Genomic DNA, 19,762 nt, shown 5'->3' with positions numbered 1-19,762 from the left:
TACTTTTTTGACAAAAAACAATTTGTAAATAGAGGAATCAGCATAAAGTATGCTATTTCAGAAATTATTTCATATCAATCTCACATAATCCTGGGTCCTGACCCCTGTGGGAATCTCTAGGGATCCAGCAGAGACAAGGCAGCTAGAGTGCCTGTTCTCATGCAGATTATATTCCAGTGGGAGACGTGGCAAACACGTCTGCAGAAAGAAAGAGAATCGGGATCATGACCAATTGGGAAAAGTTCCAGGAAGGAAATAAACAGAGATGGGAAGGGGAGTATTTTTTCTGATATGGAAAGGATGCACATGAGCCAGCTATTCACTAAGTGGAGGAGGAGAGCATTGCAGGCAGAGAAAAAGCGGAGGCTCAGATGCAAGAAGGGGCTAGGTAGTATGGAAATTATATTTCAAGTAAAATCTCTCCTCTGGGGCCCTGGAAAGTCACTGAAGGTGCTTTAACACGCACATGTACAACTCTAGTTAAGCTAATATTCAACTTTTATTCCAGGAGACCTACCGCTACAGAGTAAAACAAGCTAATATTTCTATCTTGTCTTTTAGGAGCTTTTCCACCTTCCAAGGGCCATAAGGAAGCTGTTTCCAGGGAGATGACCCTCAGCAACATGTGGATATTTCTCATACAGTCTTTTGCATTTTTGTCAGGCTATATGTGGTACAACATCATTCAGTATTTTTACCATTGCCTGTTTTAGGAATTGACGTGGACTTGTCAAGGTCACCATAGGAGTTGAGACTTTCTTTCATAAGTGTGCATTATTTTACATGTGCAAATCAGAATATATTTAAAAAAAAAAAAAAAAAGCAAAAGAAATTCAATGGATGGATTAGTATTTATCCCCCTTTGGGATATTTTAAAACTCTACTAAAATGAGGATTAGTAATATAATGACCTGCTAATATATTTTAAGAACATGTTTTAAAAAGATACACTCTATCACATATTTAAGCAAACATCACATTTGGAGAAGAGGAAATCATAAAATCATCCTAGAAGACTATCTGAGAGAAATTCTGTTGCCACCAGTTACACTTGACAATTTAGTTGAAGCCCAGAAAGGTATATTCATCCCTCTTACCTGTAGTCTATATTAGGGCAGTACTCTAGAACGCCCACATTTCCACCAACTCAGTAACCTTGAGGGGAGCTGGTTGGCACCTCGCGAAGAACTCTTTCCCTGTCATTTGCAGTAACAAACTCCAGTCTTCAACAGCTAACTGAGGTACATTGTTGACATTCTCTGGGGGAAAAGCAGTGTCCACTGGACCCCTTCTGGTACTGGATGTGTTCTTTACAAAGGCTAGCTCGATCCAACACTGTGTTTACATGCACTCGTGCTTTTCCTTATCTGATTTCTCATTTTGTATCAGAGGCATATCATAAATTGGTAATTTTACAAAATGGACTTTTTTGAGATGCAGATATAGCAAAGAATTAGTAATACAGCCTGAAAACAAATGGGAGCATAGCAGTGTGTGAGGTTCTCGAGAACTGTCTTGTCTCTGTGTGTTTATTTGCCTGCCGATGCTCTCCAGCACCATCCTGCCTTGGACAGCACCCTGACGTGATGCCTCTGTTGCAGCTCAGAGGCTTTATTTTTTCCATTTTGACATTGGCACTAAATGCATTTGGGGATGGTTGGAACAAATTAATATAGAACATTTAAATGATCAGTTTAAGGGGAAATAGGCTAGTTTATAGAAAAATAAGAGCTAGTGGCTTATAATGGTGACAGGTTCTCCTGTGGCACCCCAAGGACCTGTGCAGACAGTGGTCTGTTGAATCATCACATCAAGGAGGCTGCCCCTGTCAGGGTGAGTGTAATTAGGAAAGAGACCAGCACAAAAGGCTCCCCCAATCTCTTCCAGTTGCTTTTTCTTTTCTTTTTTTTTTTTTTTTTTTAAGACAGAGTCTTACTCTGTCGCCCAGCCTGTAGTGCAGTGGCATGATCTCAGCTCACTGCAGTCTCTGCCTCCCGGGTTCGAGCGATTCTCCTGCCTTAGCCTCCCGAGTGGCTGGGACTACAGACACCCACCATCGTGCCCTGCTAATTTTTGAACTTTTAGTAGAGACGGGGTTTCACCGTGTTGGCCAGGCTGACCTCAAACTCCTGATCTCAGGTGATCCGCCTGCCTCAGCCTCCCAAAATGCTAGGATTACAGGCGTGAGCCACTGCGCCCAGCCTCCAGTTGCTTTTGAAGAGGGTAAAGTCAAGTTTCTATTTCTAGAAAACATTTTTTAGAAATACGTTGCTATGTTTGTACAATTTACCTCATAAGAGAACCACACCCTTCTCCAAAAGTGCTGGTACTGCATCAGTGAGATGAGTAGGGTTTTTGTTTGGGATTGTAAGACTATTAAGATCCTAGTAAGTCAGTGGTAGTTTACTGTGATATGAGCGTTGTAGATTCCCCCGTTGTCACTAATCACACAGATAACAATTTTGAGAAGTAGGCTATTAAACAAAAAAAGGTTAATGTTTTCTATTTTTAAATAAACCAAAAACACAGAGAAGATATGAGTTTTCCCCAGTTATGTGGGAAAGGTAAAGCAACACCAAATAAAAGCCCAGAGCAGCTTCATATTTAGGATAGCTCAGTGCGTATGTGAAAGAGAATGATGCATTAACTGAAATACCTCATTGAATATTATACTACCACTGGTAAAATGCAGAAGACAGTGTTAATGTGTTTGGTTTGGGGACTGGTTGTTATAAAATGCAATTTTTTTGAAATCTAAGCATTTCATTATGTGTTCTACAGTGACAGTGAATAAGTGAAACCAATCTCAATTTAGAGGTATGGATGATGACAGAAAGCCCAATAGAAGCTTAATGATGCTTCTGTTTGAGGCCCAGCAAGCACCACTAAATTACTGGATGAAATGAAATTGTTCACTTGAGGGATTAGTCAACCATCTGGGGGAGAAGTTGCTCACTGTCAAAGACAGCGTGCACAGTCCTAGCTGACAGACCTTTTCCTCATTGCTACAGCAAGCCACAGGGTAGAGTGACCAGTTCTCCTATCCAAAAATAAATGTGAACATGCATACATAAATGTGGCTGAGGGCCACTTTTGACATCACTGTGCTCCAAAGGAACATGATATTGTTAAATATACTGTACACATTAAACTATCCTATAAGATGCTTTACTTTTCAAGTACAGTATCATTTTCACAGTCTCCAGGGTGGCAAATACCAATAGATATGTGAGTTAATTTTTGAAAATATTTTTGTGAGTTGTAAATAGATGTGTATTTGATGTGCCCTATCCCTCTTTGGTTATTTAACATGTTCTCTCTCTTCTGTTTGCAAAATATGTTTGAAAGCATTGGTAGTGCTTTCCTTATCAGTAACTGGAGTTCTTCTGCTTGCACTAGAGAAGGTAAAGAGAGAATCAGTGTTCTTATATGGCAATTTGGGGAAGCAGCAATATGCCACTGTACAAAACTGAAGAAAAATTCCTAATTTGTACTTTGTGAAGGGAGATGAAAGGACGTTTAAAGTGTATATATTTTGTCAAGAGGAAAAAAAAATAAAACTATGCCAGTTTTATATCAGTAGCTTGTAGAAGCTCAGCTCTTCTTGGTCTTGGCTAGACTGCCTAGATTCCCAGGGCAGACAAGGTTGAGAATCCATTACTGGAATCTTGGTACTGATGAGTTACAGTGATTAGAGATCTGCATGACCACAGGCAGGTCCAGTCACTACAAAAGTGACCAAGCCAGCAGGTCACCCTTAACTTCAGAAACAATTATTGGTGGTGAACTATACTTAAATGGCAGAGAGACCTATAAGTAATGGAAAGTAAAGAAAAATTACAGAACGGAAAATAATGTGTTGGGTAAGCAAACAAATTCACTGAGAATTCCAAAAGTATATTAAAAAAGAAGATAGCTGTGAGTTCAGATCTATCATATTAGTCTTTAATATTACAACCAATCCTTAACTTTCCACTGTAAAGGAAGGATTACTAGATTAATTAATTTCTGGATAGATAATCTGGTAATAAATGATAGGTAAATCAAAAATTACTTTTATTTAGGAGTTTGAATTATTATTCTCATCAGACTCATTTTTTTTTCTAGGGATGCTTACTAATTAAATGGTTTAAGTTGTTTCTTAGGGTTTTTTTGCCTATATATTTATGACTGTGTTAATGAGTAGTGAAATTATATGGAAAGACAAACAGCTATCAGGAAGAGTAAATACAGAAGCCTGAATAATCTATGGGTTAGAAAAGCATCCCTGAATAATCAGTAGTTGACAGTATTGGCATTGTTCTCAAGCCTTTTTATGAAAATGAAATCTGAAATCACCAAATGTAAACCTGGGAGCATTATTCGAGCATTACTGTCTTGGATTCATGTTAAGAATGCCTCTTCATTCTTTGCTCATGTTGCTCACTTCTTGTGGATTTGTCTGAGTGTTTTTTGACAATCACTTCCCTAAAGACTCTTCTGAACTAGTTGGACCTGGCTAATCATACAGAGTAGCCTTTAATCATGGATAGTCTTCTTGGATTATTTTTATATTTGAAAAGAAAATGTTTTATTTGCACTACTGAGTAGGAAGAGTTAATTGTTTTTTTGTTCTTTTTTTGAAGTCATTACACAGGACTTTACTTCAGAGTTACCATTATGAGTGTGTTCAGCTCTGGTCCACAGAGGATGGATAAAAATGGTTTGTTAGGTTCTTTTGCTCTGCAGTGCTATGAGCCTTGTATCTGTTAACATGAAGAACAAAGTCAAAAGCAGCAGTGGGCAGCAGGAAGGGTAGAGACTAATATGTTTGGGACCAAAACCATCTAAGTTAGAGATTTCCAGATCACAGAGGGGCTGGGTATTCTCTGGAGCAGTCATTGGTTGGTGCTTTATTGTAATCATTTTGCACCACTCCCCAACAATTAGGAACTGGACCCTGGGAATAAGCTGAGGGTGCTGAACTGTTGGGGAAGGGTGACTGTAGCCATATGGAAGATAAAATATGGGTTTTTCTGCAAAATTTCCATCTGAGGGTTTTTACATTTAATATTTTTTTAAGACAGTTTAAAGAGCAAACGTTTTTTAAGTGTATTCTAGTTGCAAAGTATGCACACATATCTTGAATGGCTTTATTTTTATTGTGTAAAACTGTTGAACACATGACTGTGATGCACACATTCTTTACGTGTAAGGAGTCTATGCATTTTACAGTAACTTATTTTATGATTGAGTGATGAAACAGTTATACATTCAACTGCCATTATTTTTATTAAGTGCTTTCATTTTCTTTACAATTATTACAAAATTGTATTTATTTTATACAGATGGGTTTTCATTTTCCTGATGCTGTAATGTTTACTTCAGCTTGTTGACCTTTCTTTGTGTTATCTGCATGTTGTAACGTGTGATAAGAATGAATGTAAAGGCTGTGGCAACTGTAATTAATTTTTGTAAAGGGCTGGTCACACGTGGATCTGGTTTATGAATGCATTTGGGGTGATTTTAGTAACCAGATCACCTTTTCAGAAGTTTAGACGTGAACACCAAAAGAAGCGTTTTCTCAACAAAAATTAATAGCTGGTTCTATTTTTTTTAAACCTAGAAAAAATAAAGTTGATTTTTTTCAAGTAAAGTGCTTTTAATTCTTAGTAGTGGGGAGAGGGCATGTGTGTTTTACCAGAGCTATTTGGGCATTAACATCTGCAGGCAGGTACTTAAAGCTCACTGTGGCAGTTGGATGCTGAAAGCAAACTGAAAAACCAAATGAAAAAACATCAGACTTCCGTCTTTGGTTTAAAAATATTTCCCCCCTTTCTCCCCATTCTCCCAATCCAGTGGTGTGCTGGTAAATGTTTAGCACCACTCTTCTGGGAAGAAATTATGTATTCAGCTGTACATGTTTGTTATAAATTTCGCTGATAGCAAGAACATATAACACAATTAACAAATAATAAGATATAAATACTTCATTGTAAATCCCATATAGCCAATTGATTCTCACAGTATACTTGAGATATATATGTCTCAAGTATACTGTGTATATATATGATTCAATTTTAATAACCAATGCTTAACAACTGCAGGCAAAATTCTAAAATGTAACCATTGGCTCTTGGGAGCCAGTAGGGGCTGTATCCAGCTCAGGAAAGAACTAAAATGCTTTTTTAAAAGGATGCTTAATTGCTTTTTGCTGAACTACTACAGTCAACCTATGATTGATTGTATTTCAACCATGATTTGAAAAACAGCAGACCGTCCTAATCTAACTCATTTTCCAATGAATTTATTGTCATTCAATCTGATATGTGCTCTACTGTTAAAACTGTTTCTTACCATAGTACATATTAAACTTATTAAGCCGAAACCACTTTTAGCTTTAACATTGGTTGTAAATTTATATGATTCAATTTTAATAACCAATGCTTAACAACTGCAGGCAAAATTCTAAAATGTAACCATTGGCTCTTGGGAGCCAGTAGGGGCTGTATCCAGCACACCACTGCCCCATCCTTTTTTTCTTAACTATTAGTGTTGAATAAACTTCTCATAGTTATGTACTTGCTGAACTCAGGAAATTCCTATCACTGACCCTGGCAAGGGCTTTAAAGGGTAGGAAAAGCATTAATGTCAGTCCTACACAGCGAACTTTTGATTTTGAAGAATGTGATAGAAAGAAAATGTTTACTGAAATACATGGGAAGCTTGCATATTTCTAAAGTCAGCTTTATACTTTCATTTCTCAAAGCTAAGTAAACTGTGGTATAGGCATCTCTAAGATGTTAGCATTTAAAACATCAATTGTTTAGGTATTTGTAGACCTTATTTGATCCCACTGAAAATTTTAAATATTAAAATATCTTGCACAGTCTACCAAATGAGTTAAATCGTTACAGTTGTGTCTACCTCTTATTTTTCTATCTGTATTTAGGCTGCTGTTTTGGTGAGATTCTAATTTCTTTTTCCCCTGGAACTACTTTCTGTGGAAGACAAGGAACAGACTGGGGACAGAGGCCTGAAAACAAATTGGAGGCACTCAGAGATCTGTTGCTGACCAGCCCTATTCCTCATGAGTTGGCGGAGGGGGAAGCCATTGTTTTTAATTTCCACTTAATATGAAAATGCTTGTTTTTAAAATGTTTTTTCCTGCTGAACAACTGTATTTTTAAAAGGAAAAAAATTCTCTTTTGGCTCTAAGAAGTCAGCTGTATGAGCAGGCGTGACCATATCATAACATGCTGATATGATAGAAATCAATAAATTTTTACCTCTCAGGATCTGGGTAACCTTGTTCTTAACTCTTAGAGGCTTGAGTAACATAAACCAAGTCTCAACAGTTCAGATCACATAGAAACAGGCACACACACGGAACGTGGGAGGAGGGTTGGCTAACCGCTGGAAATGAGATGGGCCCCTTTCATAATCAGAAAAGCACTCTCTAGTAGGTACAAAGGAAGAAACTGGAACAATGTTTTCTACTGGTGAGCAGGGAGCATATCACAGAGCTCATTTCTGAGTTTTTGCCTGGAAAGATTTTAGTGCCCCACTCTGGAATACTTTTTGCCTTTTGGGTGTGGGAGCACTGGAGATGGAGATGGTAAAGTTCTCACTGTTCAGTTACCCAAGGCAAGAGAACACTCAGCCATTCTTTGATTGTAGCAGCTGTCTGTGTGTTGTCATTGAAAAAACCTGGCACTAGGATACTTCCCTTAAAATATCAGTGGTTGCATCTTTATTCCTTTGTTTCATTTTTGATGGAAAAACTCCCTGAAAGGGGTCTTACCTTCAGTTTCTTACCAGTGGACACTGTATCAGGACCAGCTGATGGACATTTGAGGGAAACGCAAATAGGTACCTAGAAGTGGAGAGATCAGAAGAACTTGGAGTGCTAGGAAGAGGAAGCCAGGAGTGTTAGAGGACAAAAGGAAGACCAGAGGCTGCTGTCCACAAACAGGTACACACATCCTTGATACACAAAGACTTCCAAGGAAGAAATCAACTTCCATGAGAACTCTGACCTAAGAGTGCCTTCCCTGGGAACTCACCTGTAAAAGATCCCACCTCCCATTTCAGATAACTGCCCACTTTACGGAGGAAAGGCAAAGGCATACCTTAGCCAGTAGGGATGCCCCTCCAGGGTAACAAACAAAGGGACAATTCAAAATATTGATGACACAGAAGCTTCTTTCAATCAAGGAATCTTAGCCCACAATCAGGCTTTTTGTCTTTCTCTGATTTATGCATGTTTCAGTAAGGACAAAGGATGGCATCAGAAATGGTGCATTTGGGCCTGCATTGGCTGTATTGAATTCTGATATATTTAGTGTGGGACAGTGACAGCAATGGCAGCTCAGGACTCAGAGAAGTAGAAGGTACCAAGACTTCTTATGGCGTAGGTTCAAAACTGGCACAGAGTCACTTTTGGTGCTACATTCCTTTAGTTAATATGTCACAGAGCCAGTCCGGATTCAATATGGGAAGGTCTATAAATGGATAGAATACTATCGAATACTGAGAGGCATGTTTCATTGGGAGCTGTCTTTGAAGATCAGCTACCACAGTTTAAAAAAAAAAAAATTCCTAAACTATTTGAATAAAGAACACTAGATGGGTCTAAAAGAGTTCTTGCCCTTTGGCAGGCTTGCCCATAATTTCCATTAGTTAGAAATATTTTGAGTTCCCAAATACTTTAAGAGGATTAGATTTGTTGATCCATCCCTCATACATATAAGTCACATTAATCAAATGGACACCTAGCTAAAAGAATAGAGGTTTTGTTTGGACATAATCTTTATATTATTTTTGGCACCGATTGATGCATGACTCATTGGCCCTTAGAATTTCAGAGCAAGTAGTCACCTTGTTTTGGGTTGCAGATTTCATTCTGATACAATTTTGGTACATTGCTGGTAGCATCAAATGGCTACTTAGTAAAATTGTGGGGACTAGAACCAGCTTTCTTTTATTTGCATTCATATATTTTCCCTAAAATGGCATATTGCTTTGGTTCAGATTTATGTATTTCATAAATAAGAGTTAAATCTAAAGGAACAAGTATACTTGTTAAAAGGGTGATGGATCTAGAAGCTAAAGCTTCCATAACATCCTTATCCTCAATTTTAATAACCCCAAAACCCCAAAAGATAATTTTTATTAATATTCCTCTCAGCCGCTGCAGAGATACAATTAACCATGAAAAAAGTCCAGAAATTAATTATTTTTATTTTTTTGGATGTGGAAGTGAAGTGCATTTAAAAACTTTTGCCCTATATAGTAGAAGATAAAAAGAACATTTTTATGTTAGACCAAAGGGGATACAGATTTCAATCTCATAATAGTTTCTTTCTTTTCTGAATTCTAGGTGTGAAACTAGAATGCGTAATAAGTTCTAGGCCACGATTGCCACTAGTGCCAAAATATCCCTCTGTCATGGTGCCATCAAGTTTTAAGGGCTTGTCCAAGTAGGAGCCCAAGAGCAGCAGAACCAGGGACTTGAATTCGACCTTGGCCCTTTGGCAAGTTTCTTATCCTCTCAACCTCACTCTCCTTATGTGTTAAATGGGAAACGCTCGAAGACTTCTTTTCTTTCCTTCCTTCCTTCCTTCCTTCCTTCCTTCCTTCCTCCCTCCCTCCCTCCCTCCCTCCCTCCCTCCCTTCCTCCCTCCTTCCCTCCTTCCCTCCTTCCTTCCTTCCTTCCTTCCTTCCTTCCTTCCTTCCTTCCTTCCTTCCTTCCTTCCTTCCTTCCTTCCTTCCTTTTCTTTTCTTTCTTTCTCTCGCTCTATAGCCCAGGCTGGAGTGCAGCTGCACAATCTTGGTTCACTGCAACCTCCGCCTCCCGGGTCCTGGTTCAAGCAATTCTCCTGCTTCAGCCTCCCAAGTAGCTGGGACTACAGGTGCGCACCACCATGACTGGCTAATTTTTGTATTTTTAGTAGAGATGGGGTTTCACCATGTTGGCCAGGCTGGTCTTGAACTCCTGACCTCGTGATCCACCCACCTCGGCCTCCCAAAGTGCTGGGATTACAGGCGTGAGCCACCGTGCCCAGCCAAGACTTATTTTCAGTATTAAGTGAGATTGTATACAGGAAGCACATAAGACACTGGCACATTATACCGAATGTGCAGTAAGAAAACTGTTTTTATCCCACCCCAACTGGGTTTAACAGAGGATGTAAATTATTCTCATATTGAGATGTGCCTAAACTCCAAGTGATGTGTTCCATGCATACCCAATGCAGTGGTTCGTGCCTATAACCCCAGCACTTTGGGAGGCCAAGGCAGGAGGATCACTTGAGCCCAGGAGTTTGACACCCGGCTGACAGGAGATCAGCCTGGTCAACATGGTGAAACCACGTCTCTACTTAAAAAAAAAAAAAAAATTAGCCAGGCATGGTAGTGCATACCTGTGGTCCCAGCTACTTGAGAAGCTGAAGTAGGAGGATCACTTGAGCCTGAAAGAATTGAGGCTGCAATGAGCTGTTATCATGCCCTAGGTCCCTCGGGTTTCTAAGTTAGATACATGCAATCAGCATACCCAAATCCTTAGCCCTGCACTGTCAGACTATATTTAATATATCTAAGGCTCTAGACAGCAGTGAGAAAAAGCTTTGAGGTTGGAGCGCCAATTAGGAAGGTGAGGAGACTAGGGCATAAAGAGGAAATCAGATCTGCTAGACAAGACATTACATAGGCTTAATAGGGACCTATTTTTGCTTCTGAGACATGATGTCTCTTGTGGTGAAGACCTGAACTAATTATCAAAATGGAGGGAAATATAATTTCTAGTATTTGGAAGCTGTCCACGATCCCATGGTTCTCTGTATAATTCATATGATTCTAAATATAAAACTACATTGAAAGTATTCTAATGCTTCAGGAAATTGAAAGTAATTTTGAAAACCTTTCTCCTTTCTAGTTGCAGAAGTCTCAGAAGTTTTTATTTTGAGAATTGACACTTTACCTTCCCGTGGTAAGTTCTGGGTGCTCAGTTCTTAGTGAGTACCAGAAGGAAGTGGGCAGATTAAAATAAAATATTGCTTATGGCTATTGAGGTTATCATGGTAGAGCACAAAGAAACGAGGCAAAGCTGGATTAGCAGGCGTGTGTTCGAAGCTCTGCCCTGCTGGGGGTGGGGGTGAGGAGATGAGAAGCAGGTGATGTTTCAAAGCCCCATCTGGCCCTAAGAGCCTTTGATTCCCCAGGCAAATATCCAACAAGCTGTCCAGGCCACCTTTCACAGAACTTCAGAGTAACACCAGAAAGTGGGGATTCCAGGAGAGAGAGGCTTCAGGGCCATGATGAGGTTATGGAACTGTTCTCTTAGAGAAGATTTGGAAATACTTCAGAGCCATCACCTGGTGGGAAGCTTGGCATAAACAGCAACTCATAGATATGGAGATGGCTGCTCAGGCATTACGATATTCAGAGTGGTCCTGGGCTGGCTTATTATAAAGAAGACCTGTCCTTGTTTTCCCAAAGGATGGCTAGAAAAAGCAAAGGAATAAATGAGTTAATGAATATGGAATTAATAAAGCATTTTTTCCTGGAGGCAGAGAAATGGAACGGTTGACTACTGAAAGCCAGCCTTCAGAATCTGTGCTATGTCAGATCAGGAATAATCATTGAAATAGTCATTGGAGCAATGTCTGAGGGATGCAGAAACCTGGTGTCACAGGAAGCATTGCCTCAGACTCTGTCTTCCTCTTTATTAGGCCTTGAAGAGGAAGGAGAGGAAGGACAGCAGGGTTACCTCACCAGTCCAGCTCCAGCACCCCCTCACCCCCTTCCCAGGTACCTGTCTGACTGCAGCAGGAGATTCTAGCACAGAGGGTGCCAGCAAGCAGGGGTGCCCAGAGGGTTTCTCATTTGAAAGGTGTTTACTGTTAGGGGAGAGTGGGAGGAGAGACGGGACAGGCACGGGTGGGCAGAGCATAGGTACTAGGAATCTGCAAACCACAGACAAGAAGAAAGTGAAAGTAAAGACCTGAGGGTTTGCTGTAAGCTGCATTAGCAGGAGGAGCACTGGGCCTGTGGGAGTGGACACGTGTGTCTCCTTCCAGGGGCTTCTGCCACAGCCTCAGCCCCAGACATCTCAAGGCTCAGTATGTGTGTCTGTCTGCCAGTGCACCCCAGGGGGGCCTCACAGTGAGGCTTCCTCTGCCTGGGTTCCTCCTGGCATGGGCTTCAGTTTTCCCCTCAACCCTGCAGCCTACCAGAAGACACAAGCCAAAGCTGGTAGGGACCTCCACTCTGGGTACTGTCTCTGCCCATCCCCTCTGGCAGTCGCTTTCCTAATTGAAGGGTACAGGTGAAGTGCTCAGGATGTTCTTGGTGGGCGTATTTCCTCCGGGGGGGGTGGCATAAAAACCACAGCCTTTTAGAAGCCTCTGTGTCTTTCCTTGACTGGCACTTTAAAAGGTGTGTGCTCTACTACCCTTATCAGTAGGAGAGGGAGGCTCTGTGATCCTCCTTTATTCTCCCATCTTTCCACCGGGGTCTAATACATTTAACAAGCCTATGAAAAGACTGCCTACCTCATGCCATTTTCTGACTGTTATTCAAAGTGAAGGACATCTGAAAAAAGGTATTACATTACCTACAGCCTGGGGCGGAGCGGGGAGGGAATAATTTAGTACAAGGAATTAGGAGGCATTTCTTCTCTTTTGACAGGCTGAAAGGCTTCCTAGGTGAGGAGAGATTTCCATCGCTGGTTGAAGGAAGGGAAAAGGCTGAGTGGGAGGTGCAAGGGCTGCTAATCTGAAAATTACCGGAATTTCCTCAATTTCCAGTCTTCAGAAAATGCCTGCTGCACAAGGAGAGGGTGGTGAGAATCCAGTGAGATAATCCTCATGGAAGGGTTTGGAGAACCTTCGAATACTTCCCCGGAGTGAGGGGCAATGACAATTCGAGTCCACGATTAGAAAAAAAAAAAAAAAATGGCCCTTATCACTAGAAGAATTCACAAAGAGGCTGGGTGAGCCTGTGCCAGGGTGATGAGTGGGAGAACCCACTCTGGGTGGGGGATGGACCAGCTGGCCCGTAAGGCCTGTCTCCCAACTTCCATGTGCCCTTGTCACAGGGACCCTGATAAAAGCTCCCACTGTGCCTGGGTTTCTGTTGTGCTCAGAGGAGGGAAGAAACAATGAGCTCAGCTTGGCCAGAGGACAGGGCTCATTTTGCTCTGTCACTTGCAGAGGCCTCTCCCCAAGCAGCAAACTACCAGGCAGGAGCAGCCACATTGTCTGTGTGGCCCAGTACAAAATGAAAATGCAACTCCCTGTTCAAAGAGCATTACGAATTTCAAGTTGGCAACAGAAGAGCAGTAAAACACAAGCACCTCATGAAGCCTGCCCTGTCACGAGGACCATCAAGGAGGAAATGAGGAATGGGAAGGAGCCAGGCCTGTGGAGGTGGTCCATGTCCCCTCATTGTCCCTCCTGCCAAGGCACTGCACAGGATGCTCTTAGAGAGGAGGAGATGAGAGTAGCAAACTGTAGGGTGTGGAAGCTTAGCCCGCCAAGGCATCCCAGAATTGTGCCCTGAAGTCGAGGAGACCAGGCATCCACCGACCATCCCCTGGTGATTAAGGGCTGCCCCTGCAGTGGGTGGAAAAGGCTCCCGTGGCACCAGAGAAGCCACAAGGCCCAAAGCTGAAAGGCTCAAGGTGTGGGAAAGATGATGCCCGGGGCGAGCGTGAGTCCCATGGAGCAGGAGCCACCTGCCACAGGACAGCTGAGCACTGAGCCAAGGGAACATGGCCAGGGGCACCTAAGACATCTGCACAGGGGCCACCAGACTTCCTGAGGAACCAACCTCCCAGGGCAGCATGGGGTGGGACCGCAAGGTCTGTGGACAAAATAACATTTGCACTGCTCTGTGAATTAACGTGACCTTCCTTGCCTCAATGACTGCAATTGTCCATTATTTGAGCTGCCCCCTTTCCTACCCACTGTGCAGTCACACCACGGAACCAAAACCAGGTTGCACAGGAAAGCAGGACAAAGGGGTCGGATCAGTCAGCTAGTGTTTGCAGAATGTGTCTACTGGGTGGACTGGAAAGGGGGCTGGGGATGGGACACAAGCTCTGCCACCATTACAGTCACATGTTGACATGTGCAGATGGCATCACAGATTAACTGTGGCGGTGCTGAAGTGCTTCGCGGCAAGGGTTAATCCCTAGGGGCTGCCTAGAGAGGGAGGCGCAAAGCTCAGGGAAGAGTTCAGAGCACATTTCACTGCTGGCAGAAGGATGCTGGAGACTCGCGCTGCCTCCATCCTCAGTCACCCGGGCAGCAGCTCGCCTCCAGGCTCCACCTGGCTGCCCGCCTGATCCAGCAGGCCAGCTCAGATCCCCTTGCCAAGTCCTTCCCTCCCCAAGGCCCTCTTTCTTGCCCACATTTCCTGGAAACCACTTTCTAGGCCCTTGTTGACTCCCACATTGTTCTGAGAAATGGGTCGGCAGGTTGCCCAGGCCAGAACCCCTGAACCTTCGAGCAGAGAAGCAAGTTGATCATTGTTATTAATCAATCTTCGACGGGGAAGGATCCAGGCATAGGAAACAGGAATCTTAGGGCAATACCCCAGCTCAGCTCCTTTCTAGCCAGATAGGTCACATTTCCTCAGTTTCCACATCTTGGGACAATAATCAGCTGCCGTGAGATCAAATGAAATCACACCTGAGAATGGAATTTTCTAACCAATGGAGTTTTATGTAAACATAACATTTAATAACCACCGTTTGCTGCTGTTGTGCCTTCTCCTACGCTCTCCCGTGGCACACGCAGTGGGCTTTGTTATGTGGAACTTGTTATCTTGGCAAGCTCCCATTGTTCTGGAGTCTAAACTGGACACTCAGACAGGCCGGTTGTGGGTTGTCTCAGGCCCGCAGGGGCACTTGATCCTGCTTCAGAGCCAGAAATGCACAGATCCAGCTCTTCGGAGCTCCGTGGCCTTGGGCAAACTCCTTGATTTTCTGTCGCCTCTTGTGACTCATCTTGTGACTCATCTGACAAAGGAGGTTATTATGCCTGCCCTGTCTGCCTGCTGGGTTCCCAGAAGGGTCATGTTAGATGTGAATGGTTCTACACAGGGGCACGCTAGATGGTCAAGTGCTGCGGAGATGCAGGGGGTAATGATTGGGGGAAAAAGCTTTCTACCTTGATTCCACAGCACACATCCTTTCATCAGGCCTAATGTGGACCGGGAGGCAGAGACAAGATCCGGAAACATTTTCTGGAACATCTGACCGTCAGTGCACAAAATAAATACTCACCCTCTTCCTAGGCAGGAGTACGTTAGTCCTTACCATTATGGTGGTGGTTATCATGGGCCAGAACAAAGAAAAGGGGAGGGGATAGAGTGGAATTTGAGTCCCAGGAAAGGAAGAAGAAGGTGTCAAGAAGTCTTGGGAGGACTGGCAGAAACCCAAAGGGAGGAGCCAGACAGCAGGGGATTGGGGAGGTGGCCAGATGAAGGAGATGGCATGTTCGTTCCTGCACCACCCAAGAAGCTCCTAGAGGGAAGGAGGGAAAGCTGAGAAAGCGTAAAGCAAGGGCGAGCAGTCTTTCCCAAGCCTGAGGCCACTGACGCCCTGGCACATGCAGGCTTGTATGAATGGGCAGCAGAGAGACAAAGGAAGGAGGGAAGACATAGGTTGCCTGGAAGGAGCCAAACAACCATGGTGGTGGTCTGAAATGGTATATAATTGTGTGAAGGGACAAGGAGGGCAGTGGCCCTGTGGTCTCTTTGGGAGCAGGAGCTTCCTGCACAGGCATCACCAATAATTGGGAGTGTAAAGGAGCTTACACTTTATTCTTTTATTCTTTTATTCTTTTATTCTTCCTTCTCCCCTTCCTTTCAGTCAATATGTACTGAGTACTTACTGCATGCTAGGCACTGTGCCAGGTGCTGGGCATTCGGCAGGGAGCAAAACAGACAAGGTCTCCTGGAGCGTGTATTCTATAAATGGACCTAGGCTGTTCAAGCTCGTGTTGTTCAAGAGTCAACTGTGTATACCGCTGATTCATTTGTAGTGAACTCACGGCCAAGAGCACTAACTCACACCTGAACGAAGCTTATCTAACATACACATTTTATCTGTCAGGCCTGTCACTGCTTCCTTGCACTCAGAAACACGAGACAGCAAAACAACTGAATAAAATACAGTTGACCCTCCTCCTTCACAGATTTCATTTTTGCAAATATGCCCACTCAATGAAACTTACTTGAAACACCAAAATCAATATTCATAGACTATCGGAGTCATTTGCAGAAGTGCAGAGAAGCAGCAGTTTTGAGTTGCTCGAGACCTTTTTGTTTCTGCTATCATATCATAAACAAGCATCCTTTTCACGGTCTGTTTGATGCTGCAGTTTTTTTGCGTTGTTGTGTTTTTATTTGGTGAGTTCGCTATTTAAAAAGGCCCTCAAGCTTAGTGCTGAAGTGCTGTCGCGTGTTTCTGAGTGCAAGGAAGCAGTGACAGGCCTGACAGAGAAAATACGTATGTTAGATAAGCTTCGTTCAGGTGTGAGTTAGTGCTCTTGGCCGTGAGTTCACTACAAATGAATCAGCGGTATACACAGTTGACTCTTGAACAACACGAGTTTGAACAGCATAGGTCCATTTATATGCAAACTTTTTTCAATAAAAGTCACACCAAGTGTGCCTGCCTCTCCTGCTGCCCCTTCCACCTCCACCTCTTCCACCGCTGAGGCAGCAAGACCAACCCCTCCTCTTCCTCCTCCTCCTCAGCCTACTCAAGGTGAAGACAAGGATGAAGCCTTTTATGATGATCACTGCTACTTAATGAATAGTAAATACGTTTTCTCTTCCTTATGATCTTCTTAATATAATAACATTTTCTTTCCTCTAGCTTACTTTACTATAGTAAGAATACAGTATATATAATACATATATATAACATATGTGAATCAACTGTTCATGTTACCAGTAAGGCTTCCAACTAACAGTGGGCGATTAGTAATTTAAGTTTTGGGGAGTCAAAAATTCTACATGGATTTTGACATGCACAGTGGGGGTTAGTACCCCTAACTCCCTCATTGTTCAAGGGTCAGCTGTATTAACTAAGGTGTCTTTAAGCGGAAACACACATAAAACAAGGTTATATATTGCTTGAAGGATGGAAATGTTGTAGCCAGTGGCTTGCAAAAACCTAACCTCCATTTCCCCAGTGGTTCAGTACTCACTAGCTCAGTGTTCCTGGTGACTTTATAAAGCATAGCTACGCCAAATAATGAGGAAGGACAGTAATTTTATTTATAAGTCTGATAAAGAAGATCAAATGGGGATAGATTAGAATATGACTGGAAGGGGGCTCGTGATCCAGGAGGCTCTTTGGGGAGGTGACAATTGAGCTAAGACTGGGATGACAAGAAGCAGGCAGCCATGTGAGGACCTTTGCAGAGAATTCCAGGAGATGGGAACAGCAGGGGCACCAGCCCTGGGGTGGGAAAGCTATGGTGGGCATGGCCGGGGCAGATTGAGAACCCGGCTGGAGCAACTGGGAGCAACTGGGAGAGTAAAGCATCACACAAGAGGAGGCAGAGAGTCGGGCGCAGTGGCTCACGCCTGTGATCCTAGCACGTTGGGAGGCCAAGGCAGGCGGATCACCTGAGGCCAGGAGTTTGAGACCAGCCTGGCCAACACAGTGAAACCCTGTCTCTACTAAAAAAAAATAGATAGATAGATAGATAGATAGATAGATAGATAGATAGATAGATAGATAGATCGACAGACAGATAGATAGACATAGACATAGATATATAGATATATACACACACACACAAATCAGCCGGGCATGATGATGCATGTCTGTAATCCCAGCTACTTGGGAGGCTGAGGCAGGAGAATCGCTTGAACCTGGGAGGCAGAGGTTGCAGTGAGCTGAGATGGCACCACTGCACTCCAGCCTGGGCAACAGAGTGAGACTCCCTCTCAAAAGAATAAAAATAAATAAATAAAAGAGGAGGCTGAGAGAAGGCCCCTGGGGGCCACATGAGGACTGTGGCTTTGATTCTTAGTCCCATGAAAGCCACTGGAAAGTTTTCAGCGGAACAACAAAACTGATCTATGGTGTTCACAGATGCCCGGCTGCTGTGTGGGGAATGAGCCAGAGAGACCAGGCTGGAAGTGGAGGTCCCGTTGGGAGGTGACTGCACTATCCAGGCTTGAGACGGCATAGCCTCCATCAAGACTGTGGCACTGCAGACAGATTCAGGTCTATTCCGGAGGAAGAGTTAAGCTTGATTTGCTGATGAATTAAATGTAGAAAGTGAAAGACAGGAATTAAGATGACTCCTGGGTTTTGAGCTGAAATAGCGGGATGGATTGTGTTGTCATTTGCTGAGATGGGGATGACTAGGGCAGGACAATTATGAGCATGTTAAGTTTCAGACACTTGCTAAATATCTAAGGACACGTGAGTGATTGAATACATGAATCAAGCTCAGGATGTGTCGGAATTGGAGAGAGAAATTGAGAAGCGATTAAACTGGATGAGGTCCCTGAGGGTTGGTGGGCAGTTGGGAACCTCTGCAGGATTCAGACAGAAGTGGGTTGTGGCAAGAGAGGCTGAGTGTGCAGACAGGGTCCACACAGGTGGGAGTACAGGCTGAGAGGCAGCTGATGTTTCTGGTTGTGAGAGTGGTGAAAGGGGATCTGAGAAATGTGGAATCTCAGGGCTTGGAAACTGAGGAGGCACCCCCTGCAGCCCTGTTCTGTAGACGCTGGCGGGAACCCAGCCTCCCTGTGAGTAACAGGATCTACCATCCAGCCTGGGGCCCATCCACAGCTCCTCCACACCCTCATTCTGTCCCACCTGACATTAAGCACCTGAGCTGGCTTATAGCTGGCTCGTATTTCTAACCAGCTCATTTCCCTATGTAAAAGATTTTTTGCTACTGGGCTAGACATCCAGTGAGAGGAAGAAAGGCAGGGGTTGGCCTGAGCAGGACTTGGGTTAGAGAACGTGGGAATTCAGAGCCTGCTCTCCCCTTAGGTAATGGGGAAAGAGACAGAGAAGGAAGGACCAGTTGGCAGCCCAGGGCTCTGGCGGTAGCTGTGTTGTGCCCAATGAATCGGGAAGGGATGATTCCTCTGCCTTGAAGCAGTATGGCGAGGCAGTCAGTGCACAGGTTCTGGAGCCTGACCACTTGGATTCAGATCTTAGTTCAACCGTATACTAATTGTTGTGCCTTTTCCCCTGTCTGCAGAAGAGCACCAAGCACACAGTGTGCCCATGGGGTGCCTAGAACAATGGCTGGCACATAGCAAACACTCAGTAAACAGAATCTTGAGCTGGTACTGAGCCCATTTCACATCTGCCTCTGAGTTCAACATTGACTTCCAAGCTGCAGGTCACTCCTGCACAAATAAAAGGTGGCTGCTGACTGGATTAAGGTGTGGCAACAATGTCATAGGTACAGATCTGTGCTCTGAATCAGGCACAGTAACTGTGAGGTTCATAGAGCCTATGGAATCACTGTGCTTGCTATGATAACATCCTTGATCCCATGAAACTGTGCATTTTTCACACTTTTCATGCTATCTTATGTGTTAATCTCTCTCCTAGGGCTGCCATGATGAATTGCCACAAACCTGGTGGCTTCAAACAAAAAACTTTTTCTTTCACAGATCAGGAGACCTGAAGTCCAAAATCGAAGTGTCCGCAAGGTTAGACCCTTCTGAGGGCTGTCAAGGAGAAAGCATCCAGGCCTCTCCTGGCTTCTGGTGCCTGCCAGCAATC

The 19,762-nt window shown here is 43.5% G+C and overlaps 1 protein-coding gene and 1 long non-coding RNA gene across 7 annotated transcripts in view; both read left to right on the top strand.

Moving 5' to 3' along the window:
• LOC105493565 (lysophosphatidylglycerol acyltransferase 1) overlaps positions 1-7,277 on the top strand; it is a 96,058-nt gene extending 88,781 nt beyond the window's left edge. For 4 of the 6 annotated variants that reach the window (XM_011761300.3, XM_011761303.2, XM_011761302.2 and 1 more), the window contains one exon: positions 562-7,277. In XM_011761300.3, the coding sequence (XP_011759602.1) occupies positions 562-713 (152 nt within the window). In that variant the 3' untranslated portion in view covers positions 714-7,277. The remainder of the gene's footprint in view (positions 1-561) is intronic. The other 2 variants (XR_011613900.1, XM_011761301.3) reach the window with 2 other exon arrangements.
• A 3,576-nt stretch (positions 7,278-10,853) lies between these two features.
• LOC139358670 (uncharacterized) lies at positions 10,854-16,787 on the top strand. Its single transcript, XR_011613908.1, has 3 exons — positions 10,854-10,969; positions 11,712-11,790; positions 12,670-16,787. It is a non-coding gene; the product is annotated as an uncharacterized lncRNA (long non-coding RNA).
• Positions 16,788-19,762: the final 2,975 nt, after the last annotated feature.

This window comes from Macaca nemestrina, chromosome 1 (genome assembly GCF_043159975.1).
Source record: "Macaca nemestrina isolate mMacNem1 chromosome 1, mMacNem.hap1, whole genome shotgun sequence".
Classification (NCBI taxonomy): Eukaryota; Metazoa; Chordata; class Mammalia; order Primates; family Cercopithecidae; genus Macaca; species Macaca nemestrina.
This window is presented reverse-complemented; position numbering and strand designations above follow the sequence as displayed.